This window comes from Hibiscus syriacus, unplaced genomic scaffold, assembly GCF_006381635.1.
Source record: "Hibiscus syriacus cultivar Baekdansim isolate YM2019G1 unplaced genomic scaffold, ASM638163v2 tig00116997_pilon, whole genome shotgun sequence".
Lineage (NCBI taxonomy): Eukaryota > Viridiplantae > Streptophyta > Magnoliopsida > Malvales > Malvaceae > Hibiscus > Hibiscus syriacus.
Genome location: NW_024063513.1, coordinates 2094183 through 2111487, shown reverse-complemented (window position 1 = coordinate 2111487; position 17305 = coordinate 2094183). Strand labels below are relative to the sequence as shown.

Below are 17305 nucleotides of genomic sequence, written 5' to 3'. Positions count from 1 at the left end.
AATTAATACTGGTAAACAGTGGTTATAGGTTGGCTATTGTGGAAGAACTGGCAGCGCTGGGGGCAACAGTTTACACGTGCTGTCGCAACCAAAATCAGCTCAATGAATGCTTGCAACAATGGAAGATTAAGGGTTTTCAAGTTTTTGGTTCGGTCTGCGATACAACCTCTCCAGCTGAAAGGGAAACTCTGATCAACAATGTTTCCTCCATGTTTGAGGCAAACTTAACATCCTTGTAAGCTAAATTCCTTGCACTTGGGCATATAAATACAAAGTTTTTTTTTCATGAGCTGAATTTTTGTAGATAAACAATGTTGGGACGAACATTTTGGAAACCAGCTGAGAAATATACAGTTAAAGAAGTGTCAACTCTGATGAGTACCAATTTCGAGTCGGCGTTCCACTTCTGCTAGCTTGCTCATCCCCTTCTCAGAGCATCGGGATCTGGAAGCATTGTTTTTGTTTCTTCTGTTTCTGGTGTGTTCTCCATCAATGTTGGATCTATGTATGGATCAACAAAGGTTAAATAGACTGACTAAAAATACATCCTAGTTGAATTAATACCCCGTATCTGTAATTAGAAATTTGTTTAAACAGGAACAATGAACTAATTGACAAAGGAACTGGCATGTGAATGGGCAAAAGACAACATCAGGACCAATTGTGTTGCTACATGGTTTATTAGAACCCCACTTACAGAACCAGTAATGTCTTAATTATTCACCTTACATACATATGGTATAAGAAGTGTTTTTTGTTTGCAGGTTCTGAGTAGCAGTAAGTTCATGGAAGCAGTCATCTCTCGGACACCAATGGGGAGACTTGGAGAACCAGAAGAGGTTGCCCGTTTGGTAGCACTCCTTTGCCTTCCAGCATCATCTTTCATAACGGGACAAATTATCTGTGCTGATGGTGGGTTGACAGCAAATGGGGTTTTCTTCCCAAGATCAGACCTTTGAAAACTAAACAAGATAATTAAACACAGCTGGTTGCTGGGTTTTGTTAATGCTGTTTCATCCTCGTCGAATAAAATAAAAAAATTAACGACAGATTTTTTCCAACTTGACAGGTAACATCTTTATTAGAATGTTGATTACAAGAGGTTTGAAGAATTTTACAAGGGCACCTGTTAATTTGGATGTTCAACTATCGTTAAAGAAAAAAAAGATAAGAATAGTTCTGAGCCCAACTTGTACGAGATGTGCTTCTATATTTAGCCGATCTGCTTCTATAAAAAAGGAACATACCAAAATTTGAAAAATTTTTCTTTGGTAAAATGATAAAACTACCCTATGGTCCCTCCAAAAATTATAATTTAATGTTGACCCCTAATTTATCTGCCGACTTCGGCCCTGCACATCATGAACACCATGCATATGTTTGAGTACTTTAAATAATGTGTTTGGTCTACCCCCGGGAAGAAGAAAGAATTCTGGTGACTGTGAATCTTATTTGGAAATTAAAACAAAAAGTATTACACGTTCAAAGGTACACGAAAACAAGTAATCTCAATCAACTCAAGACACCAAAAAAGGAAAATATAGAGATGAACAAGATCAAACAAAACAAGAACAACTCGTCCATCTCTTTGCATACAAGATAAAAAGAAAGATTATGAAATCAATATGACAAGAAAAAGGCCAAGAACCCGAACCGGCTGTTTTTTCAAATGGTGTCGGGCTACAGCCGCCGCCGCCGCTTCATTCCACGGTGGAGGCATTTGCTGTAGTAGCACCCCCTGCTACTGCAGCAGTCATTCCAGCATCATCGACATCTCCCTTCTTTTTCCCCCTTTTATCAGATTTTTCCTGGGATTTTGCTTTGTTAGAAGAACTATCTGAATCTTCTTGCTTGGCTCCGTTCTTTGATCCTGGGATGCAAAAACAAAAGCTCCTGAATTTCATGGCTGAAAAGCAGAGAAAAAACCCCCTCAAAGAAGTATACTCCAGCAAGAAAAAGAATTAGCTAGTGGCAAAACACCAAATCATTTATTTATTTAGCTTTAGTTCCTTGGGCGACAAGTATAAAGACAAAGCCCCAGATGCCAAAAGTGGGTGTTTTATACGACACACATTGAAAAACAATCAAAATAGCTAAGTTGTGTAAATGAGATTGATTCAAGTGATAAAGTAGCTTGATATCACTTAACCTTTAGTGTATACAGAAAATCTTTGTCGAGAGATTCATCCATCAAAATCATGTGTGTGCGACATGTATTCAATCCGAATTAGTCAAGACGAAGTCAGATAACCTAAAGATTAACCAAAAAAATAGCTAAGCTGTAAAGCTCGAGAAATTGGGATGTCGTATCATTCAATTATAAAGGTGAAGATTCCTTTTCTAAGTTAAATCATTAACAATATTCTCCAAAATGAGGAGACTAATTCAAACTTTAAACTTATTACATTAATTAATATCTTCTTTGAAGTTATTAATGGAACATTTTACACTGTGCTGTGGGCTTATATCACGGGAAATTAACTATTGATGATTGGCAGAACGCACATGTAGTGCAAATACATGAACTGAGAATGAAGTTGCATCAATAATTTCATATAGACAGGCTGTTGGCAAATCATCATAATCCATCATTTTGTTCCTACCTAAAATGATTTGGCAAATCATCATTTTCTGTAATTATTCTGGGTTTTCTGCCCCGACATCCGAAAAGCTTTGCTGGAAATACGCTACAAACAACATACACCTGTATAAATCCAGTTTGGAATCAGCAAAGCAAGACAAATCCAGAATGTAGTCGGACAGAAAAATCCATGTCTGTTCAAATATAGTACACGAGAAACCATGCAGCAGGACAGCACATATCCGTCATCAGAGTAAACTGTTGTGGGATGGTTAATCACACCCAAGAAATCGATATTTATGGCCCCAATACAGAACTGCACGGAAAACAAACTAATGTCACGTAAAGTTTTCGGCCTTAACAAGTACATAGAATGCAAACTAGGCCACATGTAGTAATACAAGGATGTGAATTTTCACTGGCTCATACACTCCTAAAAGCTTGTAAACTAATAGAGGCTTACAATCCTCTCCCAAGAAGTTGGGACGAGGACCGTACCGTGCCAGGCATCGCGAAGGAATGGAGCTCAAAAAATAATAATAATAATACGGGCTTACAAAGTTGTATAATTTGGCATATCGCCGGACTGAAACTCCACATCATCGGGCAAATCAGGCAACTCAGAAATGATACGGCCAGAGCTATAAATTTGACAAGGAAACTTCATGTGGCAAAATCACTAGTGTAGTTAGTGTCAAATATTAATATGATACCAAGAAATCGATAGTTTCCTTGTCAAATTTATAATATGTTGTTTATCTATATTATAAGTGTGATAAATCATATAAATAACTTCTTCCATTAACGCTACTAGATAATATTAAATATTAATAGAGAATAAATTATTTAAAACTTTTGCTTTTAACATATTTTTTCACATATCATCCAACGATGATTAATTAATAGTTTCAATATTTTTTTGTTAGAATTTATAAAAAATAATAATTCTTTTATTTTAGTTTATTTTGAGAAAATTTGAACAAAAAAATCATATAAATTATTGATTAAATATTATTGAATGATATATAGGATTATTTTAAATAAAAATAGCGATTTTATTGCATTCGTTATAATTATATAACAATACTTTTATAAATAACTTTATTTATCTAAAATTACCCAAACATATCCTTTAACATGAATCAACATTTCATCCAAAAGAAAGACATGTTAGTATACAATTGAAGTGTTAAATTTTTATTCAGGTACAATAAAGAACATGAAAAGGCATAAAACAAATATCTCCCATAATAGACATTAAATTTGAGATAAACCGTTCGAAACTTAATATTGTGAACATAACAAATTGGGTTGAAAAAAATACTCCTGTAACAAACTGCTGGCTGCAATATCCGATTCATATTACCTCTTACCCCATTACATATGGGAACAAGGGACAACCATTTTCATTATTTCCTCCAACTTATCTCCCTTTCCTATGATAAAACATAATAAAAGATTGACAATGCCTTGCTTTCTAAAACATGGGTGAAAAAGAAGAAGAAAAATCAAAGGATTTCAATGGTTGAGTTCGTGGTCAACCATGTTTATCTTTTTGATTTCGTATGGTTATAGAATAGCTTTTAACAGATAACCTGAACCCTTTCACGTAGGGTTTTGGGGGGGGGTGGTCATATTTCATTATCGCATTATCTTCAAGGAGCAGCGATATCAACATCAACATCCTAATCTTCCAACATTTCTCCTCAAATCAACAACTGAAACTGCAACAGATATGTCAGCATCAACAAGCACAACACGATATTCTCAAATGATAAAGAAGGCTAGTTAAAAACATGGTATAATCTGATAAACAACATAAATAGTGTAAAAAAAAGGGGGGGGATTATATGAACACAAGAAATGGTGCTTAAAGATAACAAATCAAAACACGGAGAATTACATAGGTGTAATAAAAGCGGGATTATAACTTACATCAGCTATTCAATGGAGGAACAGAGACAGTAGTAGTGTTCCCTCAAATGAACCTGGACCCTTTATCTGCTGGCTTAAGAATTTGGAAAGAGCACATTAGGCTTTGGTCAACGCTCATCATTGCCGCAGCATTATCAAATTCACCACAATAATTGGGAGCAGAAAATATTGTCACGAGTTGTCTGCCAGAAAAGAACTCATATCCATCTTCAACGACCTGAAACAGAAGCATTATGGTTAGTTGCTTTGCTTACAACACCCGCACACATAAAGAAGGAAGAAAAGAGCAAATAGCCCTAACCTGATGGGCACGGCAAACAAGGTCCATATCATTTTGCATTAAGAACTCGGAGACTCTATCTGGGCCAAAGGAGAAAGAGACTCCTCGATCATTCATACCCCACCCTTTTATATCCCTAGCAGGATCTGACCAAAGTAAATCACAAAGCAGACCAGAATCAGGAACATCAGTTGGACGGGTTAAACTCCTGATTTGATCCAAATTTGTCAGCTCAGGTGATAGGCCACCATGCATGCACAATATTTTGTCATCTATTACAGCAGCCACCGGAAGACAGTTGAAACACTCGGTAAAGATTTTCCAAAGTCTCACATTGAACCTTCGTTTACATTCATCATAAAATCCATAAATCCGGTTAATAGAAGCACATTCATGATTCCCTCTCAAAAGAAAAAAGTTATTAGGATATTTAATCTTATAGGCGAACAAAAGGCATATTGTTTCTAGACTCTGCTTGCCACGATCGACATAGTCCCCCAGGAATAAATAATTAGCATTAGAGGGGAAACCCCCATATTCAAAAAGCCTCAGAAGATCAGTGTACTGCCCATGAATGTCACCTGGAAGAAGAAAACAACAAAGATCACAGACAATTGAAACTTCTTTTTAAAAGTTTAGGACAATTGCCCAAAATTAGGAAGATAGATTTCCAGAATTGATGTTCAAAATAGCATGCGAATTATTCACTATGCTATATTGATACATCTGTCACTTCCACATAAATTGAATGCGAATTCCAGCATTTCTTTGGAGTTGCTTTATCAATGCATAATTGGAACAACCAAGTAATACCAAACAAATATTACTTCATCAGTTTTTGATACTATGGTGGAAGAAACATTTTAAAGAAAGTTAGGGTTTAAAAGAATTAAAAGAGAACAACCACCAAGACCTCAGTACTTAAAATGGATATTTAAAGTGAAAGGAGGTTTCAATAATGATAGGGCTCCTTACTTTTATGTGGTTCTATCATTTTCGTGATATTCTATATGTCCCGTCATGTAAAAATATACTAATATGTAGTTTCAACTTTCAACAATCAATATTATTTTTAGAGCACTCAATTGATGACTAATATAAATGATCCGGTTTCCACATCCATCATCCGCAACAGCTGATTTTTCTTCGCTTGAGCCTTTCCGGGCAATCCACGGCATCCTCAAGTAACCAAGATAAAATGAAGAAGATCAGCCAGTTTAAAACATTCTTGTATCTGAACTGTAGCTACCTGCCACCCCAACCCACCTATATCATTAAAATCCTACGAAAATCTAAGCATTCAATGCATAATAAACGGTTACAACTCACATCTTCAATCTGCCATCAAATTCAGCTTATATGCAGTTTCTGTGTCCATCAATAGCTAAGAAACCACCATTTTCAACCTTATTCTAAACTAAAATCAAACCCATGCTTTCATCTTACCACAAATTAAAAGAAAAGATCTGGATAAGATCCAATCATATCAAGAAGGCAAGAACACCACCCAAAACATCAATTTTGGATTAATACGGTTTATGCAAAGAAATAAAGAATATCCTCAATGCAGCTCCGGTGGACATACAGATTCATTCAAAAAGCTAAAACACACATTTCCTTCAAAATTTTCAAAATCTCCCTAATCTAATCAAATTTCCCAATGAAATAGATGAACATTTCTACAAAGTTTTCAACTTTTGCCTTATACATTAAAAATTCAAAAAAAACAAATCCTAAGATTAAACATACACAGACCCAAAACATCAATTTACATCATTTTTCGATTGAAAAAACAAAACAAAAACCAAAAATTAAATAAAGGCGTACCGCAGATCTTGATGGGAGCTTCAAGTTCAAGAAGATTAGGCTGTTGAAGAACGATTTCTCTTGCAACAGTGCAAAGCTGACGGATCTCACCTTCCAACAGCTGCACTTGCTTCCCTGGTCTCGCTTGTTTTAAATACAATAACCGATGTAGTATATCATCCAAAACCGCCGGTTCCATTGAAACAGATCCCATATTTTTGGGAAATTAATCAAAAAAAATCTCTACGAAGACAAGAACACAAGTCAAGTTCCTTATTATTCTCTCCTGGGTTTTTTCTAAAACTGAGTTTTGATTTGATTTTGGGAATTCCTTGAAAATGAAAGAGGCGAACGCCTGGCTTTTCTTTCTTAATTAGTACTACTTTTTTCACTGCCAATACGATATACATAAAAATGATCAAGTAACATTTCAAAATTTGTAATATAAGGGCGGCGGTGAGTTGCTAAGTGAAACTCCGATGTGGCGGAGAAGCCTAAAATTTTATATGTTTGGAAATGTTTTCGTCGCAGTTAGAGATGAACATTTGTCGGATTTCAATCCGATCCGGATCGGTTTTTATCCGATCCGGTTTTTTCTCATAGAAAAAACCGGTTTATAAAATAATCGGTTCGATTTTTAACCGGTTTGGAGGGTCGGATATCCTAACCGGTGTAACCGGTTTTGGTTTTAAAAAACCGGTTTTTTTAAAAAACCGGTTATAAAAAACCGATTTTAATATTCCAAATTACTCATAGGGAACCGATTCCCCCCAAGGGGTACCGATTCCTCACTGAATGGTTTGGCTCCGAGATTTCCAGAATGCTCGGAGGGAACCGATTCCCCCATAGGGGGTACCGATTCCCCCCTATTCAACGGTCGAAATATTTGAATTTTACATTTAGGGAACCGATTCCCTATGAGAGGGTACCGATTCCCCCACGCTCCAAGCATTTTTATTAAATGTTTTCACACTTAAACGGCTATATTATCTTCATTAATTATCACTAACGTTCAGAAGTGATTCAAGGTGTATTTAAGCAAGCTTAGAAGCCATTGATCAAAGACAAGAAACATCAAACAACTAGAATCAAGAGAGAATCAAAGAGAAAGCATCAAACCTCAAGTTCGATAAATTCAAATACTTAATTGAAATACTTAATTAACTCAACATAATTGAAATACTTAAATACTTCCAAGTTTGATAAATTCAAATACTTAAAAACTTCCAAGTTCGATAAATTCAAATACTTAAAAACTTCAAGTTCGATAATTGAAACAAAGTTTACGATAATTGAAATAAAGTTATAAAATAAACTACATTGCCATCTCTTCTTCATCATCTTCGCCTTCTTCGTTTGGAGGGGATATTCCAAGTTCGACTTCTTCAATGTGTAAGTTTGCTTCCAAATCGGCATCAATTGCATCTTCTAGGGTGGTGATATGTTGCTTACGAGCCGCTCCATCCAAATAATCCTTTAAACAAATGCATACTTCTACCGACTCGGGACTTAGTCTTGATCTCCGTTGCGATATAACCCTGCCACTAACAGAAAAAGCGGATTCCGAAGCTACCGTAGAAGCTTGGACGGTTAGTAAATCACGGGCCATGGCGGCTAGAATCGGAAATTGTGCTTCCTTTTCTTTCCACCAAGCCAAAATATCCAACTTTCAAACTCTTCAAATGTCATTTTTGATAGAAAATCGCATGACATATAATTTCCCAACTCGCTACTTGGGGTGGTAGTACGTGATCGTTTGGATTGGGAATTTACAAGAGTGTTAAAAGATTCAAATTTATGTTACTTGGACGTCTACTAGATGATTCCGCATTCATTCTCATTTGATCGTGTATTACACTACTTGATCCGTATTTATTTAAATAAATTGCAAACATGTCTCGAAAACATTTGTTAAAATAATTTATTTGGTTTTGGACAAAGATGGGTTCATCATCGGTTAGATTAAAAGCAAACGCAATTTGTTCAATTAGTGTTTCAACCCCACCAACATTTAACGTTGGGTTTAAAGCGGCGGCACAAGTAAAAATGGGGGGAATCTCCTTAAAATATTTTAAAAGTTTTTCCTTCATTGCAAAACCAATTTCTTGAAAAACTTCGGTTTCAAATTCAAAGTCATTTAGTCGGGTAGCCAACAAAAATATTTGATTAAGAACCAACGGGCTAGTAGGGTAATAAACACCGGATAAAAAAGTTGTTGCATTTTTAAAAACCTCAAGCAAATCGGTTATTTTGGCTATAGTTTCCCAACTCGAATCCGGATAAATGTTTGGGACATGACCCCTCTCGAAAAGCCGATCGTGAAATGTTTGCAATGTTTCCCTTTGCCTTAAGGCAGTATGCATCATCATCCAAGTTGAGTTCCAACGAGTTTGACAATCCAAATTAGGACCCAAAGCTTTTTTATTAACGGACTTACAAAATCGTTTATAATCATTTAGTCTTTTGTTGTTGTTACAAAGAACCGATTTTATCATTGTTTTGAATTCTAATCTAATCGGCTCAATAACCTCCAAACCGGCTTGCACGGATAAATTAATTATGTGTGCAACGCAACGGGTATGAAAAAACGCACCGTCTAAAATCGGTGAAAGTAATATTTTCAATCTTGGAACCGCGTTTGTATTATTCGATGCATTATCAAAGGATATAGAAAAAACTTTATTTTCTAATTTATAAAGATAAATTACCCTTTTTAAAAGTGTAAATAAATTAACACAGGTATGCGGCTCACCGAATAATTCAAACGCGATTGTTCTTTTCATCATTTGCCAATTATCTTGATCTAACCAATGTGACGTAACGGCTAAAAAAGAATTTCCGGTATTATGAGGGGAACTCCAAACGTCACATGTAAGCGACACACCATAACGGTGTTCTTGGAATCCTAAAATCATTTTTTCCCTCGCCGTACGCCACATTTTTATAGCATCTCTTCTAAGGGTAGTACGACTTACTTGAGTATAACGTGGTTGCATTAGTTGTTGAATTGTTGTCGTGAAATCTTCATCATCAAAGTGGTCGAACGGCAATGCTTTTGTAATCACGAACTTTGTAAACGCTTCTCGTAATTTTTCGTTATCGTAAACAAAAATACCACCTTGCGGTGTAAGATTCGATTGACTAGGATCCGATCTTGAGCGAAGTGCCTTGCATGATTTTGTCAAATGGTTCTTCAACGTTGTGTTTCCTTCCGATGCAAGAAACTTTAGACAAAGTTTACAACGCGCCCTCCTCGAGCCATTTGACATCTCACATAAATCGTAGTGATCCCAAATGTCTTTGTTTCGAGTGTGTTCGATCACTCTCACGACTTCAAGGTTTCCCCCGACGGAAGATTCAGCCGTGTTACTCATGATGAACAAAAAATTACAAAAGTAAGATTTGAGAGATGTTTAAGTGTTGTGTAAATAAGATTTGAGGAATTTGTAATCAACCAAATACATCTCAACCTATTTATACATGTTTAGGGTGGTAAAATGGTAATTTTTTAAAGAAAAAAACGGTCAAAAACGGTCACAAAACCCCCCCAACGGCTATATTAACGGCTAGTTTTTTAAACCCAGACCGGTTTTTTTTTCCGGATAAAAACCGGTTTTTTAACCGATTTTTTTCAAACCGATTTTTTATCCGGTAAAAAAACTGGTCTAGGTTTTTTTCTCCAAACCGGTTAAAATAACCAGTTTAAAAAAATCCGATCCGGTTAAAAAAAACCGGTTTTTCCCAAAACCGATTTCGAATTTTTTTTCGGATATTCAGATATTCAGATTTTTTGTGCACCCCTAGTCGCAGTCAATAAATCCGCTATTCATTAGGCCTTCTGTAAAACTAAAAAGCAGGTGTTATTTATGATAAAATTTCGAAAAAGTTTATTGTTAGTTTGTTGAAATTATTTTGGAAACTTTTTATTAGGTCCGATACATTCTTTAAAAATGTCAGGTACCGGTTTAATAAAAATTAATCACTTGTTTAATTTCACAGAATGAATTATTTGCTTTATAATTATAGACAAATTCCCCATACTAATATCAATTTTATTTTTAAACGTTGGGTGATTTTTTATGGGCCATTTATTAATTTAACCGGAAACTAAAGAGTTGATTAAGCTATAAAAATGAATATAATTTATCTACTTAAAAACAACATTGACAACAGCCGAACAATAATTTGAGTGGATATAGCTAAGCTTTGTTCGATTTAGATTGGTCCTATTAAGGCGTAGCCTTCAAAATATGTTTTGGTACATTAAGATTGACATTTTATCAAACATTTAAAGTCCGGTTATCATAGGCATTAATCTATCAAGTATAGTTTATTTTCATCTCTTTTCTATTTATTTTTATAATTCATAATCTGATATTACTAAGCGTCTTAAGAAATTCGGATTCAAAATTTAAACGTAACTTTTTTTTTTCTTTTCATAATATATACCTTACAACTGCACTGACAGATAAAAATGGTGAGGTATTTGAGTCAAATGACTTGCGTGTGATCCTGTAACGCGCATGCTTATCGGGAGGCCACTTGGTTCAATTCTCCATCACCCTTACCTGTCAGATGAAATGGACAGCACGTTCAAGTTTGTTAAAACAACCCAACTGACTCATTAAATATCAATACTTGTACCTATCAATTCTCACGCCCCTAGACTTCAAATAAGTCGTATATGTTTTGAAATATAGGGAGACGCATGTTGAGAGAACCAATTCGGGTTCCTTTCTCATATCAGCTTCCCACTTAAAAATTCCAAATTACCACTTTGGAGGGAACACACTTTGTGCAAAGTAAAACCAGGCTCTTCCATTCAATTGTTACTAACAAATGTATGGTTGTTCAAAACATCACAAGCTTTTTTATCACAACTAAGTAAATGAATATGTATTCTACATCTACATGCGTGCGTGTCTCTCTCTCAGCCAAAAATTGACAAAAGCCAAATAAGGGTCTACTTCATAGCAAATATTTTTACCTTCTCAAATATATCCCGTCACCCTTTTAAGTAGAACAGCATCGCTTCTTAATGTTTCCCGATGTATCGTTGACATCAATGGTAGTTCCTTGGCCAGGAATTGCGGTACTAGCTGCTGCTTCCTGTGCTGCCAATGCCTTTTCGCTAATGATATGGTAGATTTCATTCAATACAGTATGGAATGCCTTCTCAATGTTGGTTGCTTCCAGTGCCGATGTCTCGAGAAAGGAAAGACCTTCCCCCTCGGCCAGAGCACGACCATCCTCCTCAGAAACAGCTCTGAGATGATTCAAGTCAGATTTATTTCCGGCCATCATGATGACAATGTTAGAATCAGCATGGTCCCTCAATTCGCGAAGCCATCTTTGAACATTATCAAAGGTTTGCCTCTTCGTTATGTCATAGACCAGAAGTGCACCAACAGCTCCCCTGTAGTAAGCACTCGTGATAGCTCGATATCTCTCCTGACCTGCCGTATCCCAAATCTGTGCCTTAACAGTCTTTCCCTCAACCTATATCAAGGAAAACAATAGCAAAATATGAACCAGCAAAAATGTATGCCACTGTATAACCATGAGTGCTAATTAACAAAGAACCCAAAGAAGGTTCTAATGAATATAACAAGGCAGGCTGGAATTGTTTTCAAAGCCAAATGCACAATCATGTCACACCAATAATATATATACACAAATACTTCCGATTAACTACAAATGAGAATAAGACATCATAAGAACCACTTGGATTAGTACAATAACGGAGAGAAAGAAAGATTGCAGACTAGATGCTTACTCGTTTTCTCACTAATAAAAAAGCCTTCTCGTCCTCCCGGCTTAGTTGCCTGGCTAAATAAATGATTTCGCTAGAGAGGGCAACTTTTAAGCTTACTATATATAAAAATATTTTACCCAAAATATTGGAAATTGATGATTGAAGTCGACAACCACTTCATTTAATATAATATTTGTTACGTCAATATTATCTTAACCGACCCTAAAGGATGGAAAATTTGTTATGAATCATAACACTTGATTAACAAATCTTTCATCCATCCAAAGAAGCAAACCAAAAGAGTGGTCCAAAGAACCCATTGAATATATAAAATCTCGAACACAACTTACATGTAATCTGTTCCTAAAAGCTGAAACGGAACAATCCCTAGGCTCAACCATTAGATTTTAAACTTTCAGTGTAAAAGTACAACTTAAATAAGCTTTGGATGATCACCACTATCCGGTAATATTTTCTCTCACCTTACTACAAAACATTCAAAATTAACTTCCAAATTACAATCATGGCACAGAAGACAGCGATCGGATTCGTCAGGCTATTTATTCAGATGACTTCCTTTTTACTAATCACAATCAACTTAAACATGCGAAAATTTCCGGAACTAAATCAGATCAGAATTACACACACACTTCAAAACATCAAAGGTGAATAAACCTTTCTTAAAACAAAACAATTTTAGCAGAATAAAAGAAAATGAACTAAAAAAACATAAATGAAAATGAATAAAATAGGAATCGGATGAATATATGATAAACCTGGAGGGTTCTAGTAGCGAACTCGACGCCGATAGTGGATTTAGATTCCAAACAAAACTCGTTTCTGGTGAACCTGGAGAGAATATTTGATTTTCCAACTCCAGAATCGCCTATCAACACAATCTTGAAAAGGTAATCGTACTCGTGATCTACTCTATGCGACATTTTACCTTCTTTTTTCTCTATATTTTTATCTCTTCTCTCAGACCTGGAAGATCCAAAAACCAATCAATTCCAAGAAATAAAACGGAGAACAGATAAAAATCTTGAAACGATTGAACTTACCCAAAGTGGATAGATCAAGAAGAGAAAATTATCAAAGAGAAATTCAGATAATTTTTGAGGAATTATAATGAAAATTTTTTGGGGTAAAAAGAAATGTATTGAAAAAAAAAGGTAGAAAAATCTAGCGGAAGAGGAGGGTCAGGCGCTTTCATTACGATATTCTTTATTTTAGGGTAAAATACGTATTTAGTACTTAAACTATCAGTTTTAGTCCTTTATAGTATCTAAAGTTTCATTTTTTAAAATCATACCTAAAATTTAATTTTTGTTTCATTTTAATACCCGCCGTTAAAAACTTTATTTTTTGTTTCATTTTAGTACCGTTCAAAATTTAACTTTAAGTTTTAAAATTTTTGAAAGTTTAGGTTCTAAAACAAACTAAAATTATTAGTTTATGTATTAAATGCGTTAAGTTTTGAATGATAGGATAATGAAATGAAATGAAAACTAAACATTAGGTATGATTTTGAAAAAATTAAAAGATTTTAGTACTAAAATGAATTAAAATTGATAATTTAGATACTAAATATGTAGTTTACTCTTTATTTTATATAGGTAATTGAGATTTTTGCCATTTTTACCTTCGAAACAATGTCACTGAAATGATAGTTTGATTAGAAAGAGAAATTTTATTTTCCTTTTATATGCGTTATTTATCATTTATAATGACAGATATAGATTTTTATTTTATTAATTGAGTTGTTATAATGTAATATATGTTTAAAAGGTAATATTTGAAATTTTATTATGATAGAATTTAAAATCTTTAGCGATAATAATCATTTCTTCTATTATTAAAATTGTTTGGTTCATACGATTTCAATTTGATTTTTAACTCCATTTTCAACTCTAGACCGAGAGTTAGGTAGCTAGCTGTTCTAATACTCGAAGCTTTTCCGTCTCAGAATCTTCTTTATTTATAAGAAGACCATTTCATTTCTTTTTTATAAGAAGATAATCGAATATATTTGTTTGTAAAGATACGACATAGTATTTTTTTTTAAAGAAAGTAGTTAGTAATAATTATGATAAATAATAATAATATAAATTCTATTGTAAATAAATTTTTATGTGCAAAATAATGAATTAGAATTTAATATTTATAAGGGTAAAGTAGAGATAAATTAATAAATAATTCAAATATGTTTATCATACAAATTTTAATTTTCCTAAAATATATTTAATATAGAAATAAAATTTTATTTAAAATATCAGTATAAGACTTTTTTCCTTTTCTATATCAACATTACCCAACATCAATGATATTTTATTACATATATCAACTTGCCTTGTCTGCAATGTGATAAAAGTTTTAATTGATATTATAAGATTTATTTCATCTTTTAATTGATATGTTTGAATTTTTCAAACTTTTCTTGTAATACCCCAAATTTTGATTAGTGACTAAAATATAAGTTTGGAAAGTTTAGTGGTTAAAGTATGAACTTTGAAAAGTTTAAAGACCAAAAGTTTAATTTTGAAAAGTTATATATTTTAACCCGTAAATGAACAGTTTGGCCTAAAACAATAATTTTTGTAGTAATCAGATTTTCGATACGAGATTTGTGTTAAAAGCAATAAAGCAATAAAATTCGGTATAGAAATCTGATAATCGGATCATACCAGAATACCATCAAATTTTGAAGGAAGCTAGATAAGTGTTGGAAATATTATTTTTATATTTTAGATCAGAGAAACTTAGCCATATCAGTGTAATTTTTCAGTTTTGGCCGAACAGTGGAAAATTTAGTGACTAAAATGCAATTTTCAAAAATTACATAGACAAAGTAGAAAGTCAAAGTCAAGTTAGTTCATCTTTGACTATGAAATATTTTAATGGAAGATATTGTAATGACAATTGGTAAATATCAAGTTTCATTAATGGTATTTTGGGGATTTCCCAATAATTAAATTTTAAATGCAATTATATTAGTTGAATGCCAAGTGTATTAGTTGTTAAATACTAGAATAATCAAGAAAATTGACATATTTTCAGCCATTTTTCAAGCTAGGCCGAACAACCATTGTTCTAAGGTAAGAAATTTTATTTTAAATTTTTGGAGCCATACATTTGATTTTTGGATTAAACTATTAGATAGGTGATTAATATACATGAAATTCTCTATCATTTGGTAAAAATATTACTCTGTGAAGATGTTTGTGTGTTGAGATTGAGAATTAGGGCTTTTGGATTTTGAAAATTTGATGGAAGTTTGTTATGTTTTTGGTGTTGGAGATTAATTCTAAAGCTCGTGTAATTATTAAAGTGATGTATAAAGCCTAGTAGTTGATTTGGCCATGTTAGGATTTTAAGGAAAGATTGAATTTTGATGCAATTTGATGTTGTGATGATTAGAATAGCATGAATTTGATACAAAGAAGTTGAATTCATACTTGAAATTGAACAAAAAGTTCACCCTAGCAAGTATGAAGCATTCGGCCATATGAAGAAATTAGGGGATATTATTGAAAAATTTCATATAATCTATAATTGATATTAGAAGTGTTTCATGTGATTTGGAGATCAATTTGGATCAATTTGGAAGATTAATTTAGAAAAAGGGCTAATATACAAGTTTTGATAATTTTGGGATATTATTGCAAGAATGTGAAGTTTGGGGTGTTCAATGATAATTTTAATATTGAAATGTGAATTTTAAGTTAGAAAGTTGATTGGAATCAAATTACAAGTTTGTTAAAGTTGAGGGTAGAATTTGAAAAGTCTTAATATTATAGGGACTTGATTGCAAGTTTATTAAATGTAGAAGTATCATCTGAGTAAATTATTGCAATGTTGGAAATTTTATCAGTAAGCTGATTTTTGGAGTTTGATTATAAGTTGGGAGCAACTTGCAAGTTTATTAAAGTAAAGAGTTGAATTTGAAAAGTCTAAGAAAGTTTAGGATGAATTTTCAAGCTTTTGAATGTTTAAGTGTTGATTTGGATAATTTAATAAGGTGCTGGAAATTTTAGAAATTTATATGGAATGATCATTATGAATTTAATGGAAAAGTTAAGGTGAATTCTAGAAAGAATTCATAAGTAGTGACTTGATTTTGTAATTAGCAAAAGTTGAAGGGTTTATTATGGAAATAAATAATTATGAAATCTAAAGAGTATGTTTGAATTTATGATGAAAGTATGATTTATTTTTATATTAATTTAGTATCGATTTTATTTTATAGACTTTTATATTATTAAGTTTAGATTGTGTTAGTATGATACTAACATATAGTTTAATATTTTATGCTATTATATGATGTTCTCAAATAAAAAAAATCTAGCGATCCAAACTAAGCGTGATTGTTTTTAATCGAGTCGAGTCAAAAAATTTCGAGTTATTCGAGTTGACGAGTCCTATTTTATAACTCGGATTTGATATGAAATTTTTTCGAGACGAGTCAATTCAAATTTTTGAGTTTCTATTTAAATTTAATTATAAATATTTATACTATTATAAATTATTTAATTCTAATTTAAATGATATTTTATAATCATATACAACATATATACATTTTTTGTAATTTCATATGAGATTTACATATACCATATAAAGTCGATGGACTCAACTCAAACTTCGACTTAAACTTGAAAATTAATCTATTAATTACTAAAAATTTCAAGTTATTTGTTGTATTTTACAACTCGATTTGAATTTAAATTTTTTTCATGTCGAGTTGAGTTTATGAAATTACAGTTCGAACTCAATTCGAGTCGAGTCGAGTTTTGTTCACCCCTAATCCAAACGAACCAAAAGGAAAGAGCACAATATGAGATTAGGATTGTCATATATAAAGGTTTAGTAGTGAGGATAATGTGAGTGCAGTTTATTTATTTAATTATTATAATCGAGAACGACTTGCGTTAAGTCAATATTGTATTATTAT

The 17305-nt window shown here is 33.1% G+C and overlaps 2 protein-coding genes and 1 long non-coding RNA gene across 3 annotated transcripts; 1 reads left to right on the top strand and 2 right to left on the bottom strand.

Annotated features, from left to right (window-relative positions):
• The first annotated feature begins 797 nt into the window (after positions 1-797).
• On the top strand, positions 798-15012 carry LOC120194354. The gene is made up of 3 exons (XR_005522961.1): positions 798-1001; positions 10489-10494; positions 15002-15012. It is a non-coding gene; the product is annotated as an uncharacterized LOC120194354 (long non-coding RNA).
• LOC120194352 (serine/threonine-protein phosphatase PP1 isozyme 2-like) lies at positions 3886-7078 on the bottom strand. Its single transcript, XM_039196676.1, has 4 exons — positions 6624-7078; positions 4818-5377; positions 4517-4733; positions 3886-4305 (listed from the first exon to the last, which is right to left on the bottom strand). Exons 1-3 carry the CDS (start codon positions 6814-6816, stop codon positions 4560-4562), a joined length of 927 nt encoding a protein of 308 aa, XP_039052607.1. The 5' UTR covers positions 6817-7078; the 3' UTR covers positions 3886-4305; positions 4517-4559.
• LOC120194353 (ras-related protein Rab11C-like) lies at positions 11419-13328 on the bottom strand. The gene is made up of 2 exons (XM_039196677.1): positions 13134-13328; positions 11419-12101 (listed from the first exon to the last, which is right to left on the bottom strand). Exons 1-2 carry the CDS (start codon positions 13296-13298, stop codon positions 11616-11618), a joined length of 651 nt encoding a protein of 216 aa, XP_039052608.1. The 5' UTR covers positions 13299-13328; the 3' UTR covers positions 11419-11615.
• Positions 15013-17305: the final 2293 nt, after the last annotated feature.